The sequence below is a fragment of the Phanerochaete carnosa genome (genome assembly GCF_000300595.1).
Source record: "Phanerochaete carnosa HHB-10118-sp unplaced genomic scaffold PHACAscaffold_11, whole genome shotgun sequence".
Taxonomy (NCBI): Eukaryota; Fungi; Basidiomycota; class Agaricomycetes; order Polyporales; family Phanerochaetaceae; genus Phanerochaete; species Phanerochaete carnosa.
This window is the reverse complement of record NW_006767638.1, coordinates 633,322-650,559: the sequence shown is the minus strand read 5'-3', so window position 1 is coordinate 650,559 and position 17,238 is coordinate 633,322. Positions and strand designations below refer to the sequence as shown.

The 17,238-nt window shown below is 54.7% G+C and overlaps 8 protein-coding genes across 8 annotated transcripts; 6 read left to right on the top strand and 2 right to left on the bottom strand.

Moving 5' to 3' along the window:
- Positions 1-34: 34 nt before the first annotated feature.
- PHACADRAFT_178273 (uncharacterized protein) lies at positions 35-1,883 on the top strand. Its single transcript, XM_007400743.1, has 7 exons — positions 35-48; positions 105-375; positions 476-560; positions 620-678; positions 741-859; positions 936-1,071; positions 1,131-1,883. The coding sequence occupies exons 2-7, from the start codon at positions 349-351 to the stop codon at positions 1,296-1,298; spliced, it is 594 nt and encodes a 197-aa protein (XP_007400805.1). The 5' UTR covers positions 35-48; positions 105-348; the 3' UTR covers positions 1,299-1,883.
- Positions 1,884-2,803: 920 nt separating this feature from the next.
- Positions 2,804-5,125, top strand: PHACADRAFT_263868 (uncharacterized protein). Its single transcript, XM_007400742.1, has 7 exons — positions 2,804-2,851; positions 2,902-3,117; positions 3,166-3,441; positions 3,489-3,716; positions 3,767-4,132; positions 4,183-4,533; positions 4,589-5,125. The coding sequence occupies exons 1-7, from the start codon at positions 2,835-2,837 to the stop codon at positions 4,803-4,805; spliced, it is 1,671 nt and encodes a 556-aa protein (XP_007400804.1). The 5' UTR covers positions 2,804-2,834; the 3' UTR covers positions 4,806-5,125.
- A 380-nt stretch (positions 5,126-5,505) lies between these two features.
- Positions 5,506-7,665, top strand: PHACADRAFT_263867 (uncharacterized protein). Its single transcript, XM_007400741.1, has 8 exons — positions 5,506-5,680; positions 6,109-6,185; positions 6,233-6,502; positions 6,565-6,648; positions 6,702-6,866; positions 6,933-7,081; positions 7,152-7,300; positions 7,359-7,665. Exons 1-8 carry the CDS (start codon positions 5,623-5,625, stop codon positions 7,427-7,429), a joined length of 1,023 nt encoding a protein of 340 aa, XP_007400803.1. The 5' UTR covers positions 5,506-5,622; the 3' UTR covers positions 7,430-7,665.
- Positions 7,666-8,884: 1,219 nt separating this feature from the next.
- On the top strand, positions 8,885-9,061 carry PHACADRAFT_166210 (uncharacterized protein; the record flags this gene model as incomplete). The annotated part of the gene is made up of 1 exon (XM_007400740.1): positions 8,885-9,061. The coding sequence occupies one exon, from the start codon at positions 8,885-8,887 to the stop codon at positions 9,059-9,061; it is 177 nt and encodes a 58-aa protein (XP_007400802.1).
- A 101-nt stretch (positions 9,062-9,162) lies between these two features.
- Positions 9,163-12,693, top strand: PHACADRAFT_263863 (uncharacterized protein). The gene is made up of 12 exons (XM_007400739.1): positions 9,163-9,201; positions 9,251-9,281; positions 9,337-9,364; positions 9,507-9,795; positions 9,852-9,863; positions 9,912-10,511; positions 10,564-10,573; positions 10,623-10,714; positions 10,770-10,890; positions 10,942-11,184; positions 11,239-11,576; positions 11,625-12,693. Exons 4-12 carry the CDS (start codon positions 9,553-9,555, stop codon positions 12,456-12,458), a joined length of 2,493 nt encoding a protein of 830 aa, XP_007400801.1. The 5' UTR covers positions 9,163-9,201; positions 9,251-9,281; positions 9,337-9,364; positions 9,507-9,552; the 3' UTR covers positions 12,459-12,693.
- A 77-nt stretch (positions 12,694-12,770) lies between these two features.
- Positions 12,771-13,370, bottom strand: PHACADRAFT_263861 (uncharacterized protein). The gene is made up of 3 exons (XM_007400738.1): positions 13,334-13,370; positions 12,914-13,281; positions 12,771-12,861 (listed from the first exon to the last, which is right to left on the bottom strand). The coding sequence occupies exons 2-3, from the start codon at positions 13,250-13,252 to the stop codon at positions 12,832-12,834; spliced, it is 369 nt and encodes a 122-aa protein (XP_007400800.1). The 5' UTR covers positions 13,253-13,281; positions 13,334-13,370; the 3' UTR covers positions 12,771-12,831.
- A 394-nt stretch (positions 13,371-13,764) lies between these two features.
- Positions 13,765-15,647, top strand: PHACADRAFT_32554 (uncharacterized protein; the record flags this gene model as incomplete). The annotated part of the gene is made up of 3 exons (XM_007400553.1): positions 13,765-13,839; positions 13,892-14,056; positions 14,106-15,647. The coding sequence occupies 3 exons, from the start codon at positions 13,765-13,767 to the stop codon at positions 15,645-15,647; spliced, it is 1,782 nt and encodes a 593-aa protein (XP_007400615.1).
- A 314-nt stretch (positions 15,648-15,961) lies between these two features.
- PHACADRAFT_188091 (uncharacterized protein) lies at positions 15,962-17,071 on the bottom strand (the record flags this gene model as incomplete). Its single annotated transcript, XM_007400737.1, has 2 exons — positions 16,712-17,071; positions 15,962-16,658 (listed from the first exon to the last, which is right to left on the bottom strand). Exons 1-2 carry the CDS (start codon positions 16,990-16,992, stop codon positions 15,962-15,964), a joined length of 978 nt encoding a protein of 325 aa, XP_007400799.1. The 5' UTR covers positions 16,993-17,071.
- Between the last annotated feature and the right edge of the window lie 167 nt (positions 17,072-17,238).

The window sequence follows — 17,238 nt, the reverse complement described above, 5'->3', positions numbered from 1 at the left end:
CTGCGTGCTACGCACAGCACAGCACCGCCATAGAGCAACAAGCAAGGTGTGCGTAGTGTGGACGCACACCTGGCTTGATGCATGCACTAAACCTTGCACTATAGACAACAACACAACATTCCAAGGCTGCTGAGAAGGAGTCTGGCTCCCGATCAGGAAACTGCTATAGTTCGGACCAGGCTTTGCTCCACAGCTGCAAGGTACGTCCGGCTTCCTCGAGGCCAGCATCGTGCTCGCCTCCGTTTTGCGTCGCGGCGGGGAAGCGGGAGGGCGCAGATCGGCCTCCGCGACCTGCTCTTAACTATCATTGACCTTGTCCGCTACCTCAAGAGTCATAATTATATCACGATGGCCCCTTATTACGAAACCGCGAAGGTACGTCGCCTGACAAGAGTCACCCTTGGACATCTTCCTGGGGCCGTGACGTCCTCTGCGCCTGTTTATTTCGAATTTCTCACCGCTGACGCTTGAGCAGTCGTTCTCAGATGTCCCCATTACCGAGGACGGAGTGGACACCGCTTCGTTCCTCCATGCATCGGATGATTTCATGAACATGTTCGGTGAGGCGCGGGTGATCCGCCCCGTCAATCTTCTGATCTCCTTACCGCGGTACGTGTAGACCTGCTTGGGACAGGGGTTTTCAGTTTCGTACAATCGGATCTGCGAAGCAACATTGCTGTGAGTGAACGGCTCCCACGAACACACCACCCATCACGGCGGACTAACTCTGTTTGACAAAGGGCGTGCGGGCGCGCCATGGAGCCAAGCCTGACCTCTCGGTCACTCTCGAGAAGCTGGTGCAAACCGAGACCAAGGAAGGCGAGCGTCATGCTACCGCTTGTCTTGTACGACTCGTTCGGTAGGTGTTGGGGATCCTTCCTCTCTTGGCCGTCGCGTGTGAAGACATACTGAATCTCTTGACAATCTTGGAACAGTGGCCTTCTTTTTACGTGTCAGGCACTGCAGAACATGCAGACCGACAGAAATGCGGAATTGCATGTTTGTTTCCGACGGTCCTACGATACGATCCTGAAACATCACCACTCCTTTGTCGTCCGATCGGTGGTCACAGTACGTGGTTATACTCTTTCCGTATTTTGACCGTTTGACATGGAGATACTCGCTCCTAGGTCGCTATCAGAGCCGTCCCACACCGTCGCGACTTCTATAACCGCCTTACAGAAGGCACCTCTCATGAGAAGTTCGACGCAGAACTTAACGGGTGGCTCCAAGGCCTGGAAAAGATAGTCAACCGCATGAAGGATTTCCTCGAGCGCGGAGGATATGGAAGGGTGTGAGCCCTTCCCCTCACGTCCAGATATCCCTCGCTTTAGTAGGAAGTTGTAACGGCGTCTTCAGCTTCGCATTCTGTGACAGAAGCCTCAGCAATGGCGGAAATACATGCGGAAGTATCAAATGTTGCCCGCTCTGGACCCCAGACGTGCATGTGGCTGACGCCGTAATGTGGAAGGAGGACACCATCGAGTTATCGATGGAGGATACAGTTAATATATGCAACCACTTCTTCCGCCCTCCCGGTATCGTCGCCGCCGACAAACCCATATAGTCGCCTCGTGGCTAGCAGCCAATAGATGCTTATTTTCCTGTTCTTTGATGATGGATAGAAAACGCACGGCTGCTCCGATGGGCTTTATGATATCTCGGGGTTTGATTTAAGTTTGTTCTCGCTGGTCGCACTTGTTTGGCAACGAATACGCCTCTACTCGGCCCCATGCGTTACTTCGCATGTCTGGGCTCATCTAGAATTCTAATAGTGATATCATGTGTCTACGGAGACACTGGTGGGACGGCCAGGGGCCCGTATAAAGTTCATCGGGCGGACCGAACTATTTAAGTTGCGCAAGCTTTAGTACCGAGCCACATTGCCCAACTGGTTATCCCCCAGCAGCAGAAGAGCAACAGCTCGAGCACAAAAGCTAAGGTGTATGGAGAAGACGTATGCACGATGGAGAAAGTACGGCTCACCGTTTAAAGAGCGCGCCAATCTCAGTACCGGCGGAACCTACTGATAGAAGAAGCATGTCAGGTTCGCAGACAGGGAAACCATGTCAAGTATCTGTTACCCGACGGTAACTCGAAGTGAGGAGATTCCGGGAAATGCTCGACAGAATTGCGCTAAAAGAGGTATGGCTGCTCCGTGCACACTCGCACAGCCACGATTTGCTGCGAAAGGGTGAGAAACAAACCATGAGGGGCAGGCAGACGGAGCAGGGCATTTCCCAAAGCGTTTGACATATCACAGAACCTTGGAAAGTGTGGTCATGTACGACATGACATCCCTGTCGAACGTTCTCCACACGCAGGATGTTGTGAGGGTTTATCTGAGACAGCTTGGCCGACATACCACCCACATGTGCGGGCTAGAGGCGATTCTGAATATGCAAAGAGGGGCGATATGTCTGACGAGTAACGAGGGAGAAAGGGGGGGGAGAGCCCTGAGTGCCGTCAGCGGACGCGGGAATCAACATGACTGGAGAGCGAGCTTCCGTTTTTGGCATGGGACATTCGCTCGCGCATCTTGTTTTTCAATTTCTGGAAATGATTTCCTTGCATTGAAATGTTTCGCTTCTCCGATTCTGTTTTATAACCACGAGCTAGCATCCCTCTTGGCTCACCGTCACCCGTCTCGTTCGGGATCCCCATCCCTATTAGCCAGCAGCGAGTCCGTCGCTCGCGCTCGAGGGGTGCACGACCTTAGCCTGGGCATGCATTGACAGTCCGATACGGTTACAGTAGGTCCCCCTCTGTCCCCTGCAAGTCGTTTACCAAGTGTGCTGCACAGATTCCAAGCCCCATCAATTGAGTCGCGTGCCATGGCTTCAGAGTCGACGTGCGTGTTTCCCCTGTACACGGGGATTTTATCCTTAGTGCGACCCCCAGATTACCACAGAAACGCAAGGCCCAGCCCCAAGGCCCAGGCGTACCGCCTTCAGAAGATGAAAACGTGACAGACAAGACAGCGGACGTGCATCCCCCGAAGAACGAGTACGAGACCGGGCGCGTCACTTGCGAGTCATGTGGGGCGAGTATATCGTTCAGAGACGAGGCCACGGGTGGATTTACGGTAAAGCACTGGGACTTGCATCGGCAGCAATGGTGAGTCCTAATTGCGTACATGGATTGCGCCCAATTCATTTCGCACAGTCCTAGTGCAGTACAGCAGATCACCGTCAGCGATCCCGTCCTCTATACGCCGGAATCTCAAGGCGAACCGGTCGTGCCACAACCGAAGCGTCGCCGCGCAAAACGCACAGAAGATGAGCGTATCGACTATTTGCGTTCAGACCCATATGTCGCGCAGTTTGAAGCTTACCGGGTCCTATGTGCATCCTGCGATAAATGGATCCGGTTGCGGCCAAACTCCACCTACTGCTCAATCCCGTGGGATGCTCATCGCAAGAGCTGCTTAACGAAGAAAGCGTAAGGCCGCTCCTCGTACCGCGCTGCTTTGCATTGACTTTTGGCAGTTCTAAGCACCCTAATCCTAACGGGGATCGGAGTGGGCTCTTTGCCACAGACCCGCAGGTTCGCAAGTTCGACTCAGAGCGTGTTCTCTGCAAAATTTGCGAGACCTGGGTGGCCCTGGGCACGAAAGATGACGCACAAGCGATCCAGACATGGTTGCAGCATCGGACGACATGCCTCCAAAATCGTCCTACGCCTACCAGCACCACCGTTGCAGCCGCAAATGCTAAGTGAGCACGACACCAGTGTTACATTAATCATCCATGCTTACGTACCCTAGTATTCCCACAGCTGACAGCGTACCTCCGCCGTCCAGGCACCTCATGGCTCTCGTCTCGTCTTCCTCGCTACCTACGCCCCCGCTTCCGTCAACGAAGACCGCGTCAGAAGCACCCTCCTTTGCCTCTCCTATCTCGGTAACCTCCTTTAAGGATCTCAACCCATCCAACTTCGCACCATCACAAGAGTCACGGAGACGTAATGCTGAGCAGCGCGCCGCGCAGCTTCGTTCTGACCCTCTGATCGGCGAAGTCGAACCCAACCGCGTCTTCTGTACGATCTGTCAGAAATGGGTGCAACTGCGACAGGACAGCTCGTACTGCGCATATCCGTGGCAACAGCACAGGGGCAAGTGTCTCAAGAGGAAGTGAGTGTTCCGCCTCATGCCCACAGACGACGGAATTAATACCTTCGCAGACAGAAGCGTGCGCAGAAGGAAGCCGAGCTCGCCGAATATCGCGCCCAGATGGAAGCCCTCCGTCAGGAGGAGCTTGCGAGGGCGCGGGAGGACAGCATGGACGTCGAATCTGAGGATGGGGCCGACTCTGGCGATGAGGCCAAGGCTCGCAGGAGGCAGGAGAAGCGCCGAGCAAAGCAGCTCGCTGAGGCCGAACGGCTTCGCAAGATCGAAGAGCGGCGAGCGATCCTCAGGCAGAAGGAAGCGGCTCTCAACAGTTCAGATGGGGACGAAGATGCGGAGGGCGAGTCTGACGTAGAGTCCGAGACACCCCTTGCCCGCATGGCCGACCTGGGCACCCCTGCTGGCCGGTAAGTCCTCGGTTCAGCCACGGTGCGCCTCAGCTGACGGTCACGCGGTCGTCAGCATTGAATTTATCTCTCGCTCGGTGCAATATTTGTTCAGGACGACATATGATCATGCGGACGAGCTCACAATCGCCGCACTTGTCACCTACCTGAATGCTGCCATCCCACCTGACAAACATGAAGACTTCGACACGACTGAGGTCACAAAGACCACGATGGTCCTGCGCGAGCGAGGCGAGTTCTCATTCGAGGGTGACGTGCTTCGCATGCCCTAAGCACTCACTGGACATTGCAACTGAACATTCACGATGCATATATATTCCGGACATTCGATACCGCACATACCTTGCATTCTGCTGCTCCATCAGGCTGCCTCATTCCCTTTTCTGCTCGGGTCTTACGGTGGCTGATAGATTGTATTGTTTTCGTCATCGCTCTCACCTTGCTCCTGTTGCTCCCCGATATCTTTATTGGTCGTAGACACCACCTTCGACATCACATACACGAGTTTGTACCGTTAGCCAAGTCCCATGCGGCTTTTTGTACTCGCACTCTGTACTTTTACCCCAGAACCGCTATATATAATGCAGACGGTCAAAACAACTGGCGACATGTTATATACAGCGCGCTCTTCGTCTGGTTCATCGCTGCTGCCTACACCGAGTCTCATATGATTGCCAACCTTGGCACACGTCGATACTATCGTGCAAGGATTGTCGCTTGAAGCACTGAGATAAGAGTGAAAGATCTCGTTTCTCCGCATCACCCAACTGTATCTTATAGCCTCCGATGTCATTAGGACCTTACGCTATGCTGTGCAGTGCATCGTAATGCGCTGAGCCGGGAGATCGGGAGGAGGGCGAAGGGCGCTGAGGTTAGGGTCTGGGGCTAGCGCTCCATTCCGGCGCCTGCTACCGACGTGCCGCTTGGTTTCGGCCCTTATTTTGTGGTTAACTCTGAGCATCGTGGCCTAATACGATGCTCACGCCCGACGTCCACCGCTGAACAGCCCCGGTCCCCTCCACTACGGGATCCCTTTCCTCTCCTGACCTGTGCTCTACTAGAACTGCAGCGTACTGTGGAACGACCGACATGGCTCGCGTGCATGCGGACGTGAACGCGCGACTGGGACCTGGGTGGTATGACTACGGTATGTGGTAAATCCTTGGTCGGGCTGAACGGGGGTTTCTGCAGAGATCTAGTCTGCAGAATGTCTGGGGGGAGATAATATTGCGACAAAGCAATGCGGTGGGAAGCCTTGGAACGTTCTTGCTTCTGTATCGCAAGACTATGGAAGCCGGTTATGAGACACGTTCCTACCCTCGTACGCCATGGCTCAGAAGGCCCATCACACTTAATCGACTTCACGATAACCCCCGAGATGACACTTTGCGAGTGTCTGCTGGCCAACAGCGCACGGATGTAGGTTCCATGAGGGCTCGGGGACGACCGCAGCAGTAGGGCCAGTCACTGGCCTTGTCAGCAATATTATCTTCCCTCAATGCACATCGGCTCATCATCTTGTGTTGTGTACTTCTATTCGCTGTTCAATATGAGCTTATCGTGCCCATCTTCCAGAAAGCCTACGGATCGACTGGAATGTGCCGGACAACTATGAGATTATCTCCCGCATCGGAGGCGGAAAGTACTCTGAAGTAAGTTTCGTATGGACGTAAGAAGACACGGGCTGAAGTCACGTAAGGTATTTCAAGGCGTGGACATGTCTAACGAAGAGACCGTCGTCATCAAGGTCTTGAAACCGGTCGCAAAGCGGAAAATCAAGCGCGAGATCAAGATCTTGCGGAATCTCGCTGGAGGCCCGAACGTTGTGGGCCTGCTCGATGTCGTGCACGACTCACCCTCGAGGTCGAACAGCCTTATTATGGAATATGTGCACAACACGGACTGGAAGGAACTCTATCCCACTTTCACGGAGATTGAAATCAAGCACTATGTCTTCCAGCTCCTTAGTGTGAGCATCCTATCGTTTCGGTGCGCTAAGAATGACCGCTGACGCAATGCTTGCGCCCGCAGGCACTTGACTTCGTTCACTCGCGCGGCATCATGCACCGCGACGTCAAACCTGGCAATGTCATGTTTGATCGGGCACGTCGCAAGGTGAGACCCGATACCAGCTTCCATACTCAAGGCCGACTAATCTTGCAATATAGCTTAGACTGATCGACTGGGGTTTGGCCGAGTTCTATCATCCTGATACGGAGTATCACATCCGGGTCGGCTCGCGTTACTACAAGGGGCCCGAACTTTTGGTCGAGTACAAGAAATATGACTACAGTTTGGATCTATGGAGTGTTGGGTGCATGTTGGCATCCATGGTAAGCACATCGGCTGTCAAGGCGACGAAACCTGATCTTGGCTCAAATCCTATGCTATGCCCGTAGATCTTCCGCAAGGAACACTTTTTCCGAGGAAGGGATAACGAGGATCAACTCCTGCGCATACTGAAAGTCCTGGGTACAGATTCGTTCGAGCGGTATCTGGAGAAGTACGGCCTGTTTATCCGAACGGACAACCCCGGTCTCCTAGAGAGGTAAGCACGTTGTAGTCACGCAACCAACCTGTGCAATTGCAATTTGTCCTCATGGCGAGACATGGTGCAGTCATCCCAAGGTGTCATGGACGCGCTTCGTGACCACCGACAACAAGCCGAACGTTACGACTGAGGTCATCGACCTCCTAGACAAGCTGCTGCGCTACGATCATGGCGAGCGGCTTACGGCTGCCGAGGCACTTTCCCATGCTTACTTCAGTGCGTCCCACCGTGTCGGAATGTTCCAAACCTCAGCTGATATGCCATCTCACCGCAGGCATCGTCCGCCTCGGTACCGCAACTAAATCAGCCGACCGGGTCAGCGACTCCGGGTTCGCATCCATGTAGCTGCAGCTATCGCACATAGATGAATAACCCGCTGGGAACGGGAGGCCAAGAACAGGTTTGTCGCGCCGTGGAAGATCTCTTGCATATGGCGTCGCTCTCGGACAATTCACAAAGGCTATTGCAATATGTTCTCTTGGATTCGCAGGATACCCCGTACAGGTTGTTGTAATATACGACATCACTGCTCTAGTGTACGTGATCTGTCTGTGCTTGTTATATATATTTCCTTTTGTTAGCTGGTGTTTCGGCTACAGAATCGCCCCGGTGGGAAGCTTCTCAGCGGATCCCAGGCTGGCCTCGCAGTCGGACAACTGCTGATTGACGCAACCAACAGGTCGCAGCTATTGGACCATGCCAATCATGCTGCCCGTGTCTTAAGCTCTCAAAGAATGTTGTGGACAGCGCCTGCCTTATCAGATAACTCGTTCATGGGCTGGGCCTGTCTACCATAGCAGCGGCAGCTGGCAGTGGCCCGTTCCTTTGGGTGGTACCCTAGTGCTCTTGAGAGTCATTCCATTGGCATGGGTCCGGCGGAGACACATGCAGACAACAGCGATAGCTATGGCCCGTCCCTGCGAGAACATATGACCAGGTAAGGCAGCAGCGTTGTCCAGCTGCTGATGAAGCAGGACGCCCCTCTGTGTTGCCTGGTGAGTCGACGGCAGGAGCCTTGCTTTTCTTGCTTCAACGATAAGATGCTTTAGGGATGCGTGTGTGCAGCGAACCTACGAGGCAAGATGCTAACCCTATTCAGACGCAGCAACGGTCTGCTTGCCCGCGGGATTCTTGAACCCCTTGCGCTGGTTCGTGGCAGTGACCCCTCTAGAAATCCTACGCAAGCCAAAAAGCCTCGGCGCAGTAGGTGACCCACTGCATTGCCGTTACTGGCCGCTGCGCATTGCCCTGGGGTACGATCGGCTCATGCAGCACCCGGAGGTCCCTGTTTCACGGTAGGGTGTCCGAGATCTGAACTGTATTTCTTGCCGTATTTTTCTGTCGGGGAGAGCATCTGGAAGGCGGAGCAGACTATGGTCGGTCGGCCGAGGCTGGTACGTAGGAATATAGACGGCTGATGCTAGATTCACAAGTGCTGAGTCATTTCGCTAAAGTGACGGCGAACTGATGATGGTCTGCGGTCAAAGTGCTTGGAGATACCCTCAGAAATTGCCGGCGGTGGACGACGGACTTTAGGATAAGCTTGCTCTCTCGCTTCGGCTCCGGCGGGGGTTTTGCGCGAGCACCATCATCCGCGAGGGGTGGATGCATCAGATCCCGCGGGCGATGTGCATTGAGATCGCTGTCCATGGCCCCTTTCGAGGGTAAAATGTCCCATACACCAATTGATGATGAGTCCTCCAAATGTGATAAAGGTTTACTTCCGCAGCAAATAAGGCAGGATGGTCTGTCCTAGCTGTGCCCCCATCTGGTAGCAACCGCCTTTCTTTCCACATCTCCATGCCTGTGGATACCTCAAAGCCGACGCTCTCCTCTAAAAGTCGCCGCCCGTCCAAAAAAGACCTCGACGAAGACAGACAAGACAGCACGCATGCACGGGAGATTGAGCTGAAGCGAAGCAGAGGGGAGATATCATGCGCTGAGTGCCGCAGGTGCGATCAGTCGCACAACCCATAGTTCTCTCCCCTTGACGCCTTTCCCTTTCCTCTTAGACTCAAGGTGATGCCGACGCCCACCACGACTCTTGTACCTCATCGCTGACCCTTGCTGTGGCCCAGATTCGATGTGACAAATCTATTCCGTGCAAATCGTGCCAGGTACGCACCGACAAAACCCTGCAGATGTGAAATAACTCATTCTGAGCAGCGCAGAGGATGTGCGGCACTATGCCCTAATGGTGGGTTGTTTCACCCGCACCAGACCGAGAGTCGGCCATTCTGATGAGGGAATAGGGAGCCTTGCGACCGGGCAGGGGACACGGTACGTCAGTTGCTGTATATATACGGGGTAGCATTGCTTATATACGCTGTCCTGTCGTCCCCATTCGTCTCTCACTTCCCATACCTTTCCATCCCACTTTGAAATCGTTCAACTCTCTATCATGCTGCGCATGCGCTCTCAGATTTGTCCTCGCCGCTACAGAGCATCTCCACAAGCGAATAGCCAAGATGAAGGAACGCATACGCCAGCTCGAAGATGCTCTGGCCATCCTACAGGCCAAGGGCTCGAATGAGCCTCACCCGCTCCTGCGCGACGAGTTGCTAAGCGCGAATACGGAGCATGACGAAGAGGAAATGACAGAGGTTGAATCAACGCCCATCAATCCGCCGGACATCATCGACGCCTTCGGCACGCTGTCTGTTTCAGAGCATGGCGTCTCCCGTTTCTTCGGTCCTACCGGGGGTGCAGAGGTATGTGTTGACAGTACGTTGTGCTCCTCGTTGACCCATCTAACCCTTACCTGCAGTATTTGTTATGTGTACGTGGTGCTTTTCGCGCCCTAAGAGCTTGCTGAGCGTTTTCGCAGAACGACAACGGCACCTCGTTATCGGACGATGGACAGTGCTCAGAGCGAGACTCCATGACGCCGCCGATACACGGCGAGCTAGTGCGGTTCTCTATAGCGTTCCCGTTCACACCAATAGGTTCGACTGTCGACGTGCGCCGCCTGATCGAGAGCCATTTACCACCTTGGGACAGAGCCACGCATCTCGCAGAATCGTACCTTACGAACGCTGCTTGGCTTTTCCAGGGCCTGACTCGCGAACAGCTTGTCGATGAAATGTTGCCCGCCATTTACAAGCGGCCACGCCCCAATATATCGGAGGAGGATGTTCCGTATCAGGATTACTCAGGTCCACACGACCTCGCGCTGCTCTTCCTGGTCTTTGCCGTCGGCGCGCTCGTCGACCTTAGTCAGGAGCCGTACAATGCCGAGGGCGAGCATTTTCACATTCTCGCTAAGGCATCGCTCTGCCTGCAGCCCGTGCTCGAGAAGCCGTCTCTTGTCGCCATCCAGGCGCTGTACCTGTTGAGCGTGTACACCGCCATGTGCGGCAGTGACAAAGAGACGACCATGGAGACGACGTGGTCGCTTGTGACATTGGCGGCTCAGCTAGCTCAGAGTGTAAGTCTACTCGGCCTTTCACACTGGCACCGTAGATCTCACACTTCCACAGATCGGCCTTCGTAAGTCCAGTGGCCCATGGCGAAGCAGGATACTGATTTCCCTCCGCAGACAGAGACAGTGCGCGCTGGGGACTTCCCGACTATGTTGTCGAGCGACGGCGCATCTTATTCTGGGACCTCTTCATCACAGACGTATGGCAGGTACATCGCAATAGTGCTTCGTGCGTAGTATAACGGCTAACCAGCAATATATCAGAGTCTAACCACCGGTCGCCCGCCCTCGTTCTCGAGGGATTACATCGATTGCAAATTTCCAGGCTCGTCAGACCAGATTCCGGAAGAGGAACCGGAGACCAAGCAACCAGGGACTAAAGACTGTCTGTCTTTTTTGCACGCTGATTTCATGCCTCGTGCTAACCCGTATTTAGATGATCAGTTGGCGCCGCGGTTCGCATTCCAAGTTGTAGCTGAGGTCGCGTCGCGCGCACTTGCTGCGGAGCCGCCGTCTTACGCTGCCATCATGGAGCTCGATCGCAAGGTGCGCGAGTTCCCAGTGCCGCCAGACGTCGTCGCGTTTGTCGAGGAGATCAAGGCTCCGTCGGACGACGAGGACCCGATACCACTTTCCGTGTCCATGGGCCGGATGGTCATGTCGCACTGCCGCGAAATCAGTGCGTACCATCGCACAGCTACGGACATTTTTTTCGCTGATGGAAAAGATGCAGTCCTCCTGTGGATACATCGCAGCTTCTTTGCCCAGGCGATCATCGACTGCCCTTCGAATCCGCTGCGGAGCACGTACGCGGCGTCCTTCCTTGCGTCGTACCGCGCGAGCGTGACGATCCTCAAGACGATCAAGAATCAGTTCGAGAAGTATCCCGCGCTGTGCTCGCGCTTCTGGCTCATTTGGACGTATGCATTCTCTGCCGTCGTCGTGTTCGGCACTGTCGTCACTCGTGGCCCACGCTCGCCCCTGGCGGGGTCGGCCGTCCAGCAGTTGGATGCAGGTTGCGAGCTGTTCGAGCGGGCTGCAAGGCACAGCCGACGGGCTGCCAAAGCCTTAGTGAGTCATGGCTAATATGCAAACGTCTCTTGCTGACGTCTTCTGCAGCCTATTCTGCACAAACTGCGCGACAAGGCACATGCAGCGCTGTCTGGTGGTGGGAATGATCCACGCGGCGATGGCACGTTGTGGAATATCAAGATCGAGGACGGGGACGACGAGCTCGACATCTTCGCCGGGCGTACTCGCCTCGTCTCCTCAAAGCGGCCGTCTCCGTCACCCGTGTCCTCCAACTCGGAATCTCACCCGGCACAGACTTATGTTCCTCCGTCTCCCGCTACCCAGCAGTATGTATCACGCCCACAACAACAGCCTATTTATCCTCCATCTTTATCTCCTCTGCCGCCGCTGCGTGTGCCTGAGACCACCGGTCCTGGCCAGGCGCCGTCTGCGGTCAAGTGGATGCCACCGCAGAACGCCCAGACATACGGCTCGTCTGAGGTGTACGTCCAACACCAGGCCGCCCCGCGCCAGGAGGCGTACTATCCCGCGTCTTCGTCGTATCCCGTTTCCGCATACAGCTGGTCCCCCGGCGACTCGTCGCATGTCAACCAGCTGTCACCTCAGGCACACCAGCGACAGCACCAGCAGGGGTACCCGATGCAGACGCTGCCTCCTCCGCCCCCACCGCCCAACCAGTACAGCCAGGGAGTTGTGTCGGGGCACTACCCCGCTGAGGGCTACGCAGGCATGCCCGCGCACGGCCGCGCGGTGCCCACCACGCCGAGCCCAAGCTCGTTTGTGCCGCCGCAGGAGCTCGTGAACCTCGGGCTCGCCTCGCGCGAGTCGCGCCTTGACGAGCGTTGGACGACATTCATGCACGAGAGCGGGTACCTTGACGGGTTGAACCAGGGCCCCGGCGGTGGGAACGCGTCGTACTAGACCTTTCCTGGAAGTGTGCCGCAAGTGACTATACTCGTATCGCTCTTACTCTGCCTATATATCTGTGCGTCGTCCTTTACTACTTATCGTTATTGTACACTGTGGACCGGACTCGACGTGTCCCCATCTGATTCGCGTTTTGTCGAATCACACTGCTATCCCTTCTACATAGACTGTACAATAGGACTGGTATATAGGAAGTCTGTTGGATAGTACAATCTACTGTGTTTCTGCATATATACACCATTTTGTAGGACAAGTACCAAGGCCGAAACACTAGGTGCGAAAGAGTAGGTTAAGAGGTATCCGAGCATCGTGTATATACATTAGGGGGTGGCATGTGAACGTTAAGCCATAATGTCCGGCATCATTACTAGTTCGCTTTGAACCATCCGAAGCGATTCTACGAGTAAGAGATCAGCTTTGCTTCAGAGCTGATTGGCAAGACAGCTTACATTTCTCGGGCTGGCGTTGTTAACATGCGCAGCGGGCGGAGGTCCTGGGGGAGAGGCGAAGCCACCAGGTTGTGGAGCGTTAGGAGCTGCTGCTGCGCTCTGCTGGCCAGGATACGTCTCCTTGCCTGGGTACGGCGGTGGCGCTTGCTGCTCGGGAGGGTCACCCGCGGGAGGCTGATACGGCCCTTCATTATTGTAAGCAGAGGTATTGTTGTAGTTATAACCGACGCCAGGCACTGTCGCCGTCTCGGGTGGACGGTTGACTCTGATGAATCCTCCGTTAGGGCCTGGCAGGAGCGGCTGCCTGCGCCGCGCGCGGACGACCATCATGTAGATCATGCAGAACAAGAGTATGCCAGCGATGGCAGCTGTAAGTCCTATGAGCTGGGGAACGATAGCACACGGATATGACAAACGCACCGATGATAGCACCTGCAATGGCCCCTCCAGCAATGCCTCTATTCCTGGGAAAGCCTTGTTGTGTTACTTGTGCATTCGCCGAGGCCGCGAAAGCGGTGAGGAGCAGAGCTGCAGAAATTATCGATAGCATAGCGGACGGAAAGAGGAGGTTTGTCCGCCATTGGTAAGGGACGCTGGATTATAAGAGTGGGTCGAAACGATGTCATCCGTGGTGCGGGTGTGGGTCGACTTTGATCAGAGAGCCGTCCAGAATATCGACCTTATGTAAGCGCAGCTATGTCTATATATGGGTTATACCGAAATAAATCCTAAACCATGACGCGCCTGCAGTACTCTTGGTTCGTTCCAACTTCTCTTCTCTTCACTTCCCTCTCCCTCACTTTCTCTCCTTCATCTTTGGATTGTTGGGCATCTGTTTTTATGAAGCCGCTATGGCTTTTGCATCTCTCTTTTCTTCGGTACAATTATTTTTGATCATCTGCTGCGTGTTGGAAGAATCGCTGGAGGTAGGCATCGTACCTCGTCTGTTATGTCGTTATTCTAAGGGATGACACCTAGTTATTCTCCATACGAAGGTCTCATGTGCTCTACCACTTTATTTCTCTGGTCTTGGAACTCGCAGCTTCTGTCCTGAGGATTCCCATCCGCTGTCTCGTTTGCGTCCGTCTCTGCAAGCGCATGCACATGCAGGAGTTCGAGAGCTTAGCACAAGACATCACTTTGGTGCGTAGTGCCTCTCAGCTGTCTTCATCTCTCTTACCATGGACTGCAGTGGCTTGGGTTATGGACGGAGGAAGAACAATGCAGAGAGCGCACCCTGGCTTCCCTTGAGGACGAACTTATCCGGGAGCGACGACGCAATGTGTACAACGCTCGCCTGCAGAGCCACTTCGCGCAAGCGCAAGCTGAGATTCGTCAGCTTCGAGCCGAAAATCTTCGTCTTGACACCCACTTGCGGTCCTATCAAGAGGAGCTTGCGACTTACGATGCTGCTCTCCAGCAGAAATGCCAGGAATACGACGAGTATGAACGACACGCAAACGAAGAGAAGACGCGCCATCTAGATCACCTAGCGAGAGCTCAGTCCCAGAACCTTGAACTGCAGTCCGAATTGGAGGCAGCGAACGCCCGAATTCGGGAACTCAACGCTAGGTTGCACGATAATGAGGACAGATTCAACCGCTCCCGCGAACAGCTAGAAAAAGCTCTGGAGACATCTAGGGATCAATACCGACTGGTTATCCTCGCCGCACAGCGGCTCGACAATAAGCGAACTTTGACCATCCACAGGCTGATCTACATCGTCTTATTGATCCATGGCTTTGCTCTACATCTTGGCGAACGTCTTGCTCCTGCTCTTCGCTCGAAAGATTCACTCTTGGCTCGTTGGAAGGTCCTCTCTGCTCAAAAAGTCGAAGCCCGCCGAGCTCTTATTCGTTACCTGCATTGCAACGTCGATCTCCAGCAGGAATTTCGACAGCTTTGCAGTCGTGCGGCGGACGTTGAGAAGGAAGCTCTTAAGTACCGCGCCCTCTATAACGACTCGATTAAGTCGCGCGACGTGGCAGCGAAGAAGTTCAAGAGGTTTTACCACACAATCACTACCCGTTATACCAACAACTCTACTAGACTCCTGACCGGGCTTTTGGTTCTCTGGCGCATGAACCTCATATTAACTCAACGCTTGGCTCGCACAGAAGACGATCAGCGCGCTCGGGCGCTCACTCCTCTCCATCGTCATCGCCTTGTGCAATTTGTTGAGGCTGCCGTACAATGCGTCGCAGACGAGCCGGAACTGGTCGACACTGGTGTCCAATCCTGCCCTGAGATTGGTGTTTCTGTTTCCTTCTCCGATGCTGGTGTTCAATCCTCCTCAGCCGCACGTAGCTCGGAGAGGCTGTCTGCTCGTGATCCAGTCCAGGCCCCGGCTGTGACTGTCCCCTCGACACTGAAGGACACCTCGACCGGCTCCGGAGCATTCATGTTCTGCGTCCCAAGCGAGTCACTCATCTTATCGTCTTCTCCCAGCAAGCCTGCATTGCGTCTCCCCGCTGACAACGCCAGCACCCCTCTTCGTACCCCTAGCGCCTCAGGCAAGTTTGACCGCTCTGACCTCACGGAGCGCGTCCAACACCTCCTCGAGAAGTTCGAGGCGCTATCGGCCATGCACCAGTCCTACCGGGATCTGCTCCTTGAAAAGACTCGTTCCACACCGCGAGAGACGCGTAGCAAGGGGACCGATGCTTTTCTTGGGCGCGCACCACTTCTTCTCGAGCAGCGGAGGTCGCTGGCTGCGTCTATTCACGCTTGTTAAAGGATTCTTTTGTCGCTCATTCTACACATCCTAGTCGTTTTGTATCGTTCGTGGGTCTCACTGAACCCCAAATGTAGCTATAGCAAATCGTTTTGTATCATCTATCGTGGTGTATTTCATAGGCTGATCGTCATATGATCCATTGGGCCGCCGAGTATATGATAAATGTTTTTTTGTAATTCGATACGGCTTCCCATGAGACATCTGCCCTGACAATGTGAACTTCGGTCGTACAGTGAAGGGAGGCACAACAGCCGAGGGAAGGGCAGCGCCAATGGGATATTGAAATAGACCCAATGCTTATTTGCACAGCTTTACATATCCTGTTGCCCATCATCACTCGCAGTCAAAACCTCCCAAGCAGGGAGGCCGAACATCGCGGGGAGCCTCTCCCAGATCCCCCCAACAGCACTATCGATGTGGTCTCTGATGGTGTTTGAGCAGATCGCGCACAGACCGATGCTTGTCCCAACGGTGGTCGAGTTATTGAAGCAGTACTCATAGTACGGCTCGTCGTCTCCCATGCGTTCGAGGGCGGTACTAGCAGCGAGTGCAAGGGTGTTCGTGTCGTTGGCGTTCACACAGCCTGGCCGTGCGAAACTCGGCCGCAGGAACGTGAGGACTTCTTTTATCTCCTCTTTCTGAAGTTTCTCCCGGCCCAGCATGAACCTCGTCATGGTTTCCTGCCTCATAGTCTCGCTCAGGGGCAGCGCGTGCAGTTGCGCGAGTGTCTCGGCGAGCGGCCGCTTCGCCGCGGCGTAGAAGACGCTCGGGAGAATGGCGCGGACGTCGGTTTGCTCCGCGAGCGCGACCAGCGCGCTGAACTCGCCGTCGACAGGCGATACGAGGCGTTCCGCGTTGCGCTTCTTCCAGGCTTTGTACGTAGAGGGATAGGCGGATGTGAACATCTCGATGGCCTGGCGGCGTAGGACGGGAGCGATGTACTTGGTGCTGAGCCGTAGGACGGCGGCCACGACAGCGAAACTCTTCTTCACGCCAGGACGAAAGTAGCTATAATAAAGTTGTATCACTGCAGTTATATGCTATTAGATGTACGCACGCACGCAAAATCATAGATGGCCTTCAGAAAATGGTGCAAATCTGCAGCGGCGTCCTGCAGCCTGAGAACCGGATATCCCTCGTATGTCTCAGACCCATCGTCTCCAGTTGGCTGCGGGATCGCGGCCATGTCTCTGAAGACCTCACAAGCGCAGCCAAGGATACTTGTATGCACACGGAATCCCGTCTTCTCCGCAACGAGGACGACACTTCCGTCTGCATACCAAATGTCCAGGCTCTTCGTGAAGTCTGTCGACTTGTCGTCTTTGGCTTGCAGCATACTCATTGTATGACTCTCGTTGCTCGTAGCTCGAATGGCGAGGCGCGGAGAAAGTGTTCAAAGGACAGACGATATATATAGTGGTTCGATAGTGGGCCGAAACTTGAAAGACGCACCACGTGATGCGCTATTTGGCGCCTCCTTCGTGGCGTCCGCTGATAGCCAAGCCAGACCCTGCGCGCCGGCAACAACAGAGCGATGGATCGACTGAACGAAAGGGTCCCGGACCACCCTTTGCCACGCTTGGTCGAA

Coding starts and splice junctions, on each gene's coding strand:
- PHACADRAFT_178273 (XM_007400743.1), top strand. CDS start 349: ATGGCCCCTTATTACGAAACCGCGAAG. Junction 679..740: donor ATCTGCGAAGCAACATTGCT/GTGAGTGAACGG, acceptor TGTTTGACAAAG/GGCGTGCGGGCGCGCCATGG. Junction 860..935: donor TGTCTTGTACGACTCGTTCG/GTAGGTGTTGGG, acceptor ATCTTGGAACAG/TGGCCTTCTTTTTACGTGTC.
- PHACADRAFT_263868 (XM_007400742.1), top strand. Junction 3,717..3,766: donor GTTGCAGCCGCAAATGCTAA/GTGAGCACGACA, acceptor TACGTACCCTAG/TATTCCCACAGCTGACAGCG. Junction 4,534..4,588: donor CTGGGCACCCCTGCTGGCCG/GTAAGTCCTCGG, acceptor CGCGGTCGTCAG/CATTGAATTTATCTCTCGCT.
- PHACADRAFT_263867 (XM_007400741.1), top strand. CDS start 5,623: ATGGCTCGCGTGCATGCGGACGTGAACGCGCGACTGGGACCTGGGTGG. Junction 6,186..6,232: donor GAGGCGGAAAGTACTCTGAA/GTAAGTTTCGTA, acceptor AAGTCACGTAAG/GTATTTCAAGGCGTGGACAT. Junction 7,082..7,151: donor AACCCCGGTCTCCTAGAGAG/GTAAGCACGTTG, acceptor GACATGGTGCAG/TCATCCCAAGGTGTCATGGA.
- PHACADRAFT_263863 (XM_007400739.1), top strand. CDS start 9,553: ATGAAGGAACGCATACGCCAGCTCGAAGATGCTCTGGCCATCCTACAG. Junction 10,891..10,941: donor GCAACCAGGGACTAAAGACT/GTCTGTCTTTTT, acceptor ACCCGTATTTAG/ATGATCAGTTGGCGCCGCGG. Junction 11,577..11,624: donor GACGGGCTGCCAAAGCCTTA/GTGAGTCATGGC, acceptor CGTCTTCTGCAG/CCTATTCTGCACAAACTGCG.
- PHACADRAFT_263861 (XM_007400738.1), bottom strand. CDS start 13,252: ATGATCTACATGATGGTCGTCCGCGCGCGGCGCAGGCAGCCGCTCCTG. Junction 12,862..12,913: donor ACAACGCCAGCCCGAGAAAT/GTAAGCTGTCTT, acceptor TCTTACTCGTAG/AATCGCTTCGGATGGTTCAA.